At 36.9% G+C, this 13,582-nt stretch overlaps 1 protein-coding gene across 1 annotated transcript in view; it reads left to right on the forward strand.

Moving 5' to 3' along the window:
* The window catches only part of LOC128124285 (vomeronasal type-2 receptor 116-like), a 36,875-nt gene that overhangs the window by 9,341 nt on the left and 13,952 nt on the right, over positions 1–13,582 (forward strand). The window contains exons 3-4 of the mRNA XM_052760449.1: positions 7,811–7,978; positions 12,995–13,295. Coding sequence (XP_052616409.1) covers positions 7,811–7,978; positions 12,995–13,295 — 469 coding nt within the window. The remainder of the gene's footprint in view (positions 1–7,810; positions 7,979–12,994; positions 13,296–13,582) is intronic.

Consider the following 13,582-nt stretch of genomic DNA (forward strand, 5'->3'; position numbering starts at 1 on the left):
AGAGACAACCAAAATTAAAGACTATTTGAGGGCTAGAATGAGTATGGAAACTTCATATAGTAAAACTCACATATATATTTAGGTGATCTAAAGGAAGTTGTCATATAAAGGGAGTGGCAATCTCTTGTTACCAAATGAAGATTTTAGAATAGGATTGGGTTATATCTAACTGGGTTCTTGTTCCAAGAGACTCCATGGGAATCCCCAAACAACCCAGGCTATTACCAAGACAAGTTTATTCTCTTTAAACTGATAATTGATAACAAGGCCTCATTGCTGAACACAAAACCTATTCAACTTATTGAGCATGGAGATGTTAAATAGGTGCCTATGTAGAATATTCACCCTTTTTTTGGTGACTTTTGTACAGAAAATTACTCTGCTTGCCTCTAAAAGAGATGTATAAACAGAAATTTAGTCACATACCCTTTATCTACATGGTGTATTGCCTGCAAGATATGCTAGGGTAATGAAGACACAATGCTTATGGGAGTCACCAGCTTTAAAGAGATTTGACTTAAAGCCCACTCCACAATCCACACCCAACACTGACTGGATGAACAAGATCCTGAGATTAGATTGACTAGGGATCTACAGTAAAAGCAAATAATACTGGCCTGAAAAAGAAAAAATAATAATATGTATTTTGTCTTTTATTATTTAATATGTAATATTAATTAGATAATATAAAATTAATCATGAAATTAAATACAGTTTTCTTATATAATGTATTTTACATTTTACCTATCGATAAATTTATAGACATGGAGAATATAAATGTGTATATATATATATGTGTGTGTGTATGTGTGTGTGTGGGAATGTATGTAGTGATAAAATAGCACTTAATGATACTCTGTTATACTCAGATCAGGGCCTTATTCAGCTATCATCAGAGAAGCTTCCTCCTGCAGCAGACTGGAACAAATACATATGACCCCCTTATATTATGCAAAGAATGAGACAATGTAACACTCAGGCCTAAATGGGATTTCTCCATCAAATCCCTTCCCTCGGAGCTCAGGTAACCACATGTATGAGGGGGAATAAAGTGTAAGAGCCAGTGAAGAATGATGAGAAAAAGTCAAGTCTCTAAACATATAGAATCAAACTCATATGAACTCACAGTTACTACATAAGTATACACAGGGCTTGCACAGGTCTGCACTAGGTCCACTTGCTTGCATTGTAGCTTCCAGTTTAGTGTTTTTATTTGATTCCTGCTGCAACCTGAAAAAATATGTGCTGTAGAAATTTATCTGATTATGGCAAAGCAATACCTAAAAGAGTTAAGAACTCTTCCAGAGGATGAGGCCAAGGCTCAAGAAGTCTTGATGATATTGGTTTTTGATTATTAGCCATTTCCTGCTATGAATTCCCATGTGCTATTATAGCTTTTCCATCATTTATTTTCCCCTCTACTAAAGGAATATTTAGATAACCTTCTGTGCACTAATGTGGTCAGGATCCCTAATTTCAGGCCTTTCTGTAATTATCATCATTAGCAGCATCTGGCCAGGACCATTCCCAGACAGAAAAAAAGTATCTTATCAGCAGACTTAAGCATCCAGACTATCTGTTTGAGAAGGCCTAGCAGATGTGCTAATTCAGCCTAACTCTCTCCCTTTCCAAAGTCTTATCTCTAGTTTTTGATCTACCTTTAACTACTGACACAGAAATAAAGGGTTTCTACTTACAGGTACATCAAGTTGACTCAGACTTCCCAGTCAAGGAGTTCACTCCCCTGCCCTGCCAGAAAATGACAGTAGCCAAGATAGCTTGGACAGATAGGGGCCAAAGGGAAATATGGCAGTTTTATTTTCATTTGTCACTGATAGACTCCTAACGCTTTAACTAGCTACTTCTAAGAATATAGTTGAACACATACAATCCCTTTTGGTCGGATATTAACTGAATTTAGCCCTCAGTTAATTCTATTCCCCATTAGTCACTTCCTTTTTGGGTTGCATATGGTGGCTGGCAATTACTACTCGTTTGTGTGGATCCTATTGTCCCTCCTTTTGATCCTGAGGGAATTCAAGCCTAGTGACCATGCCTTAGCCAGAGCATTGCTATTGAATGAATATATAACTGTAAACATCAGAGATTTGAGAACAATATTTTACTGGAGAACTAGATGGAGAGCAAGAAGGATGAGATGGAAAATGAAGAAGAGCCAAATGCCAAGAACTAGGTGGATAAGAACAAGATGAGAAAGACCTAGGTGGGGCAGAACTAAGAGGAATTAAGATAGCAGTTAGAGGGAACAGCAGAAAGAGGGAGAGAGAATCAGGCAAGAAAGGAGCAATTTATGAGAGCAGAAAAGAAGCTGTGTGAGAGAGAACTGACTCCAAAGAATGAAGTGTATGGACTAAAAGGTTTCATGTATGTAGATTTATTAGGGTATCCCTCAGATTAATCAGTCACCAGTAGCATCTCTTCTGAAACTCTGAGTGAAGGTTATCAAGGGACCCAAAATCTTTCAATAGACTTCTAAATTTGAAAACTAGCGAGTCTCTGATTCTTGTGCCATCTCTGGGGCACTTTATCTTCCCCAGTTTGTCTTCTCCAACTTTGATGTGACAGTTTTGCTTGATTTCATTATATTTTATTTTATGTAAATGGATGGATGGTGGAATGAATGAATGAATGAATAAATGAATGAATAAAATCCTTTCCACTAACACAAACATTAAATATGAACTCTTTATTCCTGTTGTGATAGGGAAATTGAGTTTTCTCCTATAGAGTGACAGTATGTATATCAACCACTGTAGGGTAGGTCTTGTGTTCAGGAGCTGTTGATCAATATATAATAAACTCCACAGTTTTGAGTGTGTGATTTTATTTGGTTGTATTGTAGTGGGTTTTTTTGTTAGTGTTGTTTTATTTTTTCTTTTGGGTTTGAGTGTTTTCTTTACTGAGCTTCTGCTTGTTTTTTTGAGACTGAACTTGAATTTGGAGGATAGGAAGGAGAGGATCTGGAAGGATGTGAGAGAGGGGAAGAATATGAATGAAATACATTTGAATTTAAAATTGTTTTACATTATAAAAATATAAAAAATTAAAATAACATGAAAAAATTTCACTATGCTCAATATTACTTTTTCTTCTTTCATCTCTCTCTCTCTCTCTCTCTCTCTCTCTCTCTGTTTCTTTCTGTGTGTGTGTCTCTCTCCATTCATTTACATTACATCTACCAAAAGATAGTGGTGACAAGTAGTTCTTTGACATTGCAATGATGTTTGAGTTCTCAGACTATAAACATATTAAGTAAATTCACATCTGTAATGTTTCTATCTGCAATTCAAGCATTTCATTATTAATTTTTTTGTTGTTTTTCAAGACAAGGTTTCTCTGTGTAGCTTTGCGCCTTTCGTGGATCTCACTCTGTAGACCAGGCTGGCCTCGAACTCACAGAGATCTGCCTGCCTCTACCTCTCGAGTGCTGGGATTAAAGGCATCCACAACCATTGCCCAGCAAGCATTTCATTATTGCAGCAGAATTTTGCAAATACATCAGTGCATGGATCCAAAGAAAGAAAGGTATGTCCAGCAGAAAATAACTGTTAAGTATTCGCTTTAACTACTTCTGTCTTTATGAGAGTTTATGGGGTATGAAGCTTATAAAAACACACAGTACTATTTGTTTCTTTGTTTTAGAGAGATTTTACACCATTGTATGAAGGAACAAATAGTAGTAGGTCTGGTGAGTAGACTAATAAGAACTTATAATATCCACTACTTACACAGTTGAGGATGAGGGTACAGAAAATGCACTGTATTAGTCTGGATTCTTTAAAGTAAGACAGCATAGAGAATGAGTACATATATGTGTATATTTATGGGATTTATGAGATAGGTTTCCATGTTGTGTTCCAGGCTGGTCAGCAATGGAAATAGATATCTCACACTGGAGAGACTGAAAATCCAGTAGTTCAATTCAAGAGACTAGATGTCTCAGCAATCCAAATCTGGTGTTGTACTCTGTAAAGATTTCTGGAGAGATGCTGATTGTCATTTTGTCTTGAAATTATAAAGATTCTGGATCTAATATCAGTGAAATAATTCCAGAGCAGCAGTAAAGATTGACTTGGTAGATGAGTGAGGACATATCTCTGAAAATTGTATTTTTTTTGTCCTATACATTTTGTGTGGTCTGTTACCAGAAAATGATGCCCATGTCTATGGTAGGTCTTTTTGCTTCCAGTAATCTCATTAAGATAATATGTTACAGGATTTCCTAATAGCTTGTTAGATTATTCCTGATGCAATACAGTTGTAAACAGAGGTTAACCGATCAAAATCCATCCAACATCAACATGACATACAATCAAATCTCTTTCTGTCATGTTTTATTCCTTATAAAAACAATAACCCGGTCACATGTTCCAAATAATATGATACAACAATCTTAAATACAATGTCAAATTCATTATACATTTAAAAGTAGATGGTGATGTCCCTTGAGGAATGCTTAGTCTTATTTCCCCATAACTATAGTAACCATGAATATATCAATCACTGTCTTCACCCATAAGAAATATTGAATTAAATCATAAATACTGATATACATGCATGTTTATACACAAAAAGTTGTTCTTAACCAAAAGAATCCTTATTTCCACAGTTGTTCATGTAATCTTAGCTGGTGTTACTGAACTTACACTACTACCTCTCATTATTTATTTCCCCACACAATAGCTAAGCACCTTTGAAGGTCTTGACTATTTCCCTGAATGTGTGATCTCTAAATTCATTCTGAAAATCATGGGCTCTGTATCATTCTACATGGATTAGTTCTAGTTTCAATTTCCCACTGGCATTAATCACAGGACATAGTAATACAGACCATAGTCCTAAAGGATCTTCTGTAAATCAGACATAATCTTCTACTCCTTCATTGCAGAAAAACAACCAAGCTTTTCCTCAGTAGTGCAGACTAATCACATCTCCTAGCTCTGTTAATCCTTTTGTAATATGTTCATATCAGAGCATTGAAAGCTCAAGTTGACCAGGGTGAAATATCAGGTTCTAATTTGAAGAAATACTTATTGTGTCTCCAGGTAGTAGTTCTCCAGCTTCTGAAAGAATATTTCTAGGAGAGTAAACCATAAAGACACTGCAGCAGAAGGAATTTTTTTCCCTGGGTCATAAGAGGAAAAGCTAAGTGGAAACATTCCAATTTCTACAGTAGAATTCCTTGACCCATAACTGATGGCTAAGAAAGACAGCATACAATACACTGCATCCTGAATTCAAAGCATTTACCATCTTCTGGAAAGCACTGTCACAGCCCTTTATGCAAACACCACATAAATGGTATCTTACCTGTGAAAAGCCATTTTACCATTACACCATGCTTGTTGATAAAGGATGATGGAGGACATATTAAACTAGTGGTTTCCATGATAATGGGCCTAATGTTGTAGTTCTCTTCCTGTGAAGAGAGTTCCTTTGTAAGAAATAATGCTCTATTAGTGTCCTAGTCCCTCCAATGAAAGATGTGTCTTGTTACTGGAGATGACTGGTTTACTCTCCATATCCTGTATTGCTAAGAGACTTGGCTAGGATCACCCACATCTGTTCCTTGGAGTTTCCATTTCTCTAGGTTTCCAGCTCATTGAAGAAATGCCTCCAGATTCCAATTATCTCTCCAACATGGGACTGATCTAAACCCTGTGCATATATACAGTGGTATAGCTTAGTCTTCTTGTGTGAATTCTAACAATGAGATGAGGGGCTGTGTCTGACTCTGTTACCTGGTTCCTCCTTCTGATTGTCTCTTCTAGCATTGATAGAAGAGGAAGTGCCCAGTCTTACTGAAAATTTATATATACCATGGCTGACTGATATCTATGGAAGGCCCAAATGTATCTGGAGAGAAACAGGGAAGGAGAAACGGATGGGTCTGTTGGGTGAATAGGGACGAGAGGAGGACTCGTGAAGAGGGAGAGAGGGAAAACTGATTGGGATTTAAAAAGAAAAAAAAACCAAATAAGCACATACACACACACACAAACATAAACATTCACACAAAGAAACAATGCTGTCTGGAATAAAATGATGGTGTGTAAGATACTCCATAAGGCACTCAATGATAGTTTTGACATGTGCATTATGCTCTGGATAAGCAAATTCATACATGAATAATTCTCTAGTCCATTAAGGTGAAAGCATTTTGCTTTCTTCTTTTTAATTTTAACCTTTTATTAAAAACCGATACTTTTTTCATCCAATATATCCTGATCAATTCTCCTTCCCTCTACTCATACCAGTCCCTCCCACTCTTCCATCATATCGAGATCCACTTGATATCTGTCTCTCATTAAAAAGAATGAGCTTCTAAGAGGTAACAACAAAATATAAAATAAGATATAGTATGCTAAAACAAAAAACCAACATATCATAGGATCTAAGTGACAAAATCCAAATAATGTTGTGCATAAATAGCAATCCCTTCGAAGACATTCACACAGCATCTAGATATCCTGTTTGGATAATTCAGTTCCTCCTGTTTTCTATGTTCCTGATGTGAAGCACAAATGATGGAGGGATTTATTAATTTCACTGTCACCTGAACTATTTGAGATGTTTCATTTTGTCTTCTAATGCACATGACTGAAAAAGATATAATAATGTTTATCAATCCTAAGACAATTGTCTCTGGGTTTTTTTCACTCCACTCTTCCATCCTTTCTTTAGGAAACTAATTAATGTGTTGGAGCATCCACTCATTGATACAACATAATACAAAAGACTTTCACTGTGTTAGCTTATCCTGTGAACTAGGAAATAGAACGCTGCTCATAACAGCTTCATTTGGTTTATTAGGTGAAGAGTACATTTAGAGGCTATTAAATTATTATGCTTTATAGAGAAAAGAGAAGGATTTCCTATTATCCTGATGTTCTCAGAACAGGGTAAGTAGCTGGTAAATCCAGTGCACTAGGTACAGGTATTTATCAGAACAACACATCTACCCAATTATTTCTTGGACAGCAAACGTGCTTTAGCTCAAAGCATAGAATCTAAACAGGAAACTTCATGTCTCAGTTAGTTGGTGCATTTGGAACTGAATAATTTAGTAAGATCATTAATTTTCTCAAAGTGAGAAATAAATGGATTTTACTGGATGTGGACATTATATTAATATGCATATACAGATGTATCAAAGAAGCAAAGAATCTCTGAGACACAGAAACTAAGCAAGGTAGAATCTAATAATTGATTTGGTTTGGAAAATCATGATGTCTCAATCATTTTGGTGGGTTTCGTCCATCATGGGATTTTGGCCCTTTCTCTACCCACTGTACTTGGAATGTCTCCTCTGATGTAGACTATTAACACCAATCTCTGTTGTTTTCATATAAAAAGTTTCTTGCTTCATTCTTGTGACCAAATTATCCAAAGAGGAATTCATCCCTGAGCTCTTACTGCCTGTTGTTTTAGATGAGATCGTGTTGCCTATGGGTGCAGAAGAAAATCTATAAACATATTTTCCAGCTTGTTTTTCACCTGAATACAGGGCCTCAGATGCATAGCCTAAGGGAAGAAAGAGTTCCAGAATTCTCAGTGGCAGTGGAAGAGGTATAAGAAAGTACTCAGAGTGTGACAGCTCTCTGGGTTACTGTGACAGCCTCACCCATCAACAAAGTTAGAAGCGCATATGGTCACAAACATTTGAGCTAAGTATAAACCTGCAGGACATTGTGAGATCTGGATCCATCACACTTATGTCTGAACAGACATGTGTGTTGGTGGGATGTTTTCTTTTGGTTATTATTATCAGGATCTTGTTTAATCACAGTCATGCATATGCCTATACCTCCTCTGAGTGTTATTTCAGAATCAAAGAAGAATTTCACCATGAAGGAGATGTAACCATTGGTGTATTTTTCCCAGTTCATTCTATGTACACAGGCAACAAAGTTCCCCATCCTTATCTGCCAAACGTTTATACCGACTTTCACATACAGTAAGTGCTGTTGTTCATTTATGCTGTTTCAAATTTCATGTTACAAATGACCCAGGTGATATGTGTATTCAAACTCCTATGCTTCTTATTTTTATCATGAAATACCCTCTTCCAATCCAAAATTCCTTATTTAATTGTATGTTATTCTTCATTTATTTTCTATTCTCAAAGATGATACAATAAGTTGCTTGTTTGTTTATTGATTTTTGTTTCCAAATATGACAATTGAAATATTGGATCTTCCTTGGCCGTGCCTTTGCAGCCACGTTTCTCATATTTGGTCTTCAGATGGAGGATGGTTTTATCAAAGTTTACCTGGTTCTTGAGGACAGTCTAGAAGTCTATATGTACCCATGTAAAGTGGTGATGCCACTAAATGTTGTTACTATGGAGGGATGTGATGGTAGAGTAACAAGTTTGCATCTGCTACATACCAATGATTTAGCAGTAAGGGTGTCAGATTTAGAAGTTGACAATAGTTACTTGTTGTCAAACAACTATGACTGTCTTCAAAATTTTTTAGTTAAATTAATTATTTACTAAGATTTTACTACCAGAATCATTTTTCTCTTTTACATGTCTTCCATGCATTTCTAACAAGTTTTTAATCTCATTTTCATGGATGTGGTCATAAGACACAATGACAAGATTGTGGCCACGTAGGGTTGTTTCTTACTAAGTCAGAAATAAAATTAAGTTTGTGGTAGGGAAATGTTTTTGTTACTACAAAAGAGTAGTATGTGTGACTTTCTCCCTTTCCATTCCTCCCTCAAAATCTTCCATTGTACAATACCTTTCCTAATTTTTCATACAAGCTGGGGAACAAGAAGTGTATGTTTCTCAAAGCTAAAATTATTTTGTAAGGCTTCTGATTACATCCTTTATTACACTGTGAGAGTGCATATATGTTTTCAAAGAGGGAATACGTCTGCTCTCTAAGGTTCTTTGTCTCTTTTCATGCATAGAATTTTGACATGCCTAGAAATGATCATCTTAATTATCAAGATTACAAAACGTACTAGCTGTGGGCAGGAATTTTGTTTCACTACATTGGTTTTTGTGTGGTCTAAATTTTTAAACAGATTTTACTTTAGGACTATTATAACTATTCAGATGATATGATATGATATATAAACATAAAATTACATATCAATTTCCAGATTAACATTAAGTTTTCTTTTGAGGCAATATGACTTATTCTATTGGACTGCACATAATAGAGAATTTGTAAGGCATTTTTACCAAAATTTTTGTGTGCGTCCCTGCACAGTCATGCCTCAGGTCTCACATGCAGGTGACAGATCACCATGCCAAGAACTTCTCTAATTGCTCCTCATCAATTAGTAAAGAGAAACCTGGTTTCTCCCAAATCCATACATACTTTCCTATATTTCATGAGAACTCTAAGTCTCTCCAATTTTTTAGGAACATTTATTTTTGGAAAGAAATCTGTTTTTTTAATTCAGAAACAGGAACTTTAATGCCTGTAAGTTCTGATCTGTTGATCTACTTAATTTGGAAACAATTAGAATAGCCATTGAGTCAATACATTAGTATATGTCCATCAAGTAGTCCCAGAGGCCAAGTAATATTGCATATACATATGCATATATATACATATATAAATATGATTTATATATATAATGGGACAATTTATATATATATTTCTATATATATAATGGGATGCTATATATATATATATATATATATATATATATATATATATATATATATATATATATATGCTGAATATCAGCTATCCAAATAAGGAAAAGTATGTAGGTTAAAAATTGGGGATATTAGATTTCTTTGTCCCTTGTAAGTCTCCTAATGTTAATTAAGGCTACCCCCAGTCACTGTGAGTATGTCAGTCAATGGGCTGACAGTCTGTTTAATTCAAATTCCTATGTAGTATGAGGGCATGGTCTAAGCATAACCAGCAATTCTGGCTGATTTTGGATGGGAATGATATAATTCTATCCCTAAGGTCCCACCTGCAGAATAGAGTCTGATTTATTAGGTTATTCCTATTTCCCAAAGACCACAATCTTTTTAAATCAATCGTTTTAGGACTCTCCAGTTTTACAATGGAAACTGCCTTGATGCTGGCAACTAGGGGACTAAGCTACGGAGAATGCATGGAATCATAAACTCTATGTTACTATCTAAAAAGATAAACTCTCATATCCTTCATTTCTCCAGTACAGCCAAACACTTAAAGTAGGCATCAGCAAGTAAAGATCAATATGAGATAAAGGCTGCTGGTCTGTAGTCACATTAGCTAATACCTTCCATGTATCTGTCATCCTCAATCTCCATTCCAGCCCTGAGAACAGTGAGGCTTGGACTGTGACCCTGTGTTCATTCCCATAGTGAAAAACACAAGATTCAATAAGAGGTATAAGAGCAGGGAGTGCAAGAACCTGAGGACCAATGAAACCTTATTATTAATGGGCCCATAGTTCAGAGACATTCCATTTGAGAATAGCATCTGTGGCTTCCACTTTCTTTATCTGGGTGGGGTGGGTCTGTGATGTAAGGGCACCTACATTCACCACCAGAGGAGTGGAGAGAATGACCTTGTAGGGTCCTTAACAGATTAGCTCCAGAGTTCCTTTAGCTACTCACTTGACACAGAGGATATCACTCTACTTAAGCAAGGTGAAATTGGTGGTGGACTCAGAAATTGGCTGGGTATCTCAGATAATTCAGTGAATAACCTGTGTGGATAATTGGAAGGCCTTTAGTGACTTGTTAAGGTAATGATTAAAGAGTTTTGTCAATTGCTTGTTTCTGAGCCTGGGAAGCAGGTGTGGAATACTTCCAAATATAATCTCATAGGTAGTTAATCCCTCCTTATGGGAAAATGTAAACTGAGGCACAGTAAAGGAGGAAGACCATCCATCTTTTTCTGGACTGTAATGAGAATTTTGATGGAGTTTCAATTGATGTCCTGTTCATTCTTTCTGCCAGCTGACAACTCTGAGGTCTAGATACACAGTGAAGGTTCTGCTCTATGTCTGAATCCATAGCTATTAATTAAGAGGGTTTGGGTTATGCAAATCAGGATATTGTTGAACCGTATTGTTAGAAGGAAGCCAAATTGGAGCACCCATTTATTCCTGAGCTTTTTAGATACTATATGGGGAACACTTCTAACCACTCAAAAATGGTATCTATAAGAAAGTTGCAAGTATTTTTCCCTTCCTCAGCAAGCCAGATCTTGGGTGAAGTCAGTTTTTCCAACATTTGGCAGGGTGTTGGTCTTTCATTTGGATCCCTTCCTGGGTAAGGCATCTCTGTTTCTATTTACTTTAACACAATCCTGGTATATCGCTGAGATATGCTATGCTAGTGTGCCGAGTATAGCTATAACATACCTTCATCTGAACAACTCAGAAAATTTTGTGGGACCCAGGGGAATAGCCTGATGAAGGTTTGTTACCAGAATCCAGCTAGTTATTTCTGAGAGAATGAACTTTTCCTCTGGTACCTGCCATCAACACATAGGTGATGGAAGACTGTCTTTCTGTGCATTGCAAATATGTGTTGCTCTGATTGGTTGATAAATAAAGCCATTTTTCTTATGGCAAAGCAGCTTAAAGTAAGCAGGAAATTCAAAGTGAGAGACAGGAAGAAGGCAGGGAGAGACACCAGCGAGCCAGTCAAGGAGCAACATTTAATGGGACGCAGGTAAAGCTGCAGATTAATTATAAGCCTTTGTGTGTTTACCTGGGGGATGCAAGTAGGAGAGATTTGTCCCAACTGCCATCAGGCTGGGACATAGGAAACGTCCTGACTACATACAGTTTTGTACTGACCATTTTTCTTTACCCTGCAGTCTCAGGTAGCACTGTTTGTGGTATGTGTCATCAGAACATCAATAAGTTTTAGTGTCATCTCTCAGAGAGTGAGTTAAACTGTGTGCCCATGGAGGACATCATTTTCTAGGGGTAGCCACTTAGTCCATAGGAGGGCCAATATTTTTTAATGTCCTTTTTTTCCAGCAGTGAGAAGCCATCTTTCTCTATAGATCACACAGTTGACATACCTACTTGTAAAAGCATATCAACTATTGGTCCATGTATATAGTAGTGGCGTTTCCTTTTCCCCATATAAGATACTGGGCTAGATCAATCAGTTCCTCTACCTGGGATGAGGTTCCTGGTTTAGGCACAAATAATTTTACTAAAAGTAAGTATTGCATCTCCCACGTTCCTGGTTTCATCATTCATCTGGTGACAGTCTTCTCTGAGCACCTGTAGGTCATCATCAGGCAAGAGGGATAGCTGGATTGATGACAAACTGAACTCAAGTTGGGGCCAGGAGTAGAGTCTTGTACTGGGTCAAACAGTCATTAAACAGTTGATGATTTTTTTCCTCAGTAGAAGACCTCATTTTTCTAGATACTATGAGCATCAGATCTTAACAAATTTAACTCGATTTTATTCTTTTATTAAGCTAGCAGTACTCTCCACATATATTTGACAGAGAGGCCATCCTATGGCTACAGGGTCCAATCATTTGGAATGATGTATCACAGGGAATTTCCATGGTCCCAACATTTGGGTAAAGCCCCCTTTGTCTTTGGCAATGAAAAGGTTTTGAGGCATCTGGAAGTTCTAGGGCTGGAGCCAAAATCAGAGATTATTTTTTTAATTTTTTGAGACAGAGTTTCTCTGTGTTCTTTTTGCCTTTCCTGGAACTCGCTTTGTAGACCAGGCTGGCCCAGAACTCACAGAGATCCACCTGGCTCTGCCTCCCAAGTCCTGGGATTAAAGACGAGCATCACCATTTTTAAAGGCTTGAATGTCTTTCATTTAGTCTCAGTCAAGATTAGGGGCTTAATTCTCATACTTTGTGCTTATGTATAGAGGCATTGCAGTTTCCACAAACATTGAAATACCCAGCTGCACCCAGGAATTCTGGAATCTGTCCATTAGTCTTTGAAGTTGAAATCTGCAGTTCTGTGTGGTCTGTAATTTCCTCGGGTATGTTTTTATTCACTCTCTGCAGGTATAATTTTAAAATACACCAGTTGGTTCTGGCCCTGATATTTGTCATTGAGGAGATCAACAGGAACCCTCATCTTTTACCAAACATATCTCTGGGATTTGACTTCTATAATGTCCCATACAGTGAGAAAAACATTCTTATGCATGCTCTGTTTTGGCTCACAGGCCTAAGTAGTATTCGCCATGTTTACTGTAATTATAAATGTGTAAAGGAGAGAAAGTTAACTGCTGCAATAACAGGACCATCATGGGCAAAATCTGCCCATATTGGGACACTGCTTCAGCTCTACAAATTTCCCCAGGTGAGGAGTTGTATGGGATAAAAATGCAGATCTTCTTTGCTGACATTTCAGGTGTGTCCATAGGTAAAAAGGTATATTTGGATTAGCTAGATATCAATGACAATTGTCCAGATAATTGGAGATCAACCTCTATTTCAGTCACTGGGAAAAGAAGGGGGAGGTTGGAGTAGACAAGGAGGATTAATAGAAATAAAAAATAGGCCAGATATTTACTGAAAACATCTCTCACAGAAATTTGCCTTTAAAATCAGGGTGAATCCATCATTGTGCTAACCATTTCCATCTGT

Source organism: Peromyscus californicus, unplaced genomic scaffold (genome assembly GCF_007827085.1).
Source record: "Peromyscus californicus insignis strain IS unplaced genomic scaffold, ASM782708v3 Scaffold_4__1_contigs__length_199733344, whole genome shotgun sequence".
Classification (NCBI taxonomy): Eukaryota; Metazoa; Chordata; class Mammalia; order Rodentia; family Cricetidae; genus Peromyscus; species Peromyscus californicus.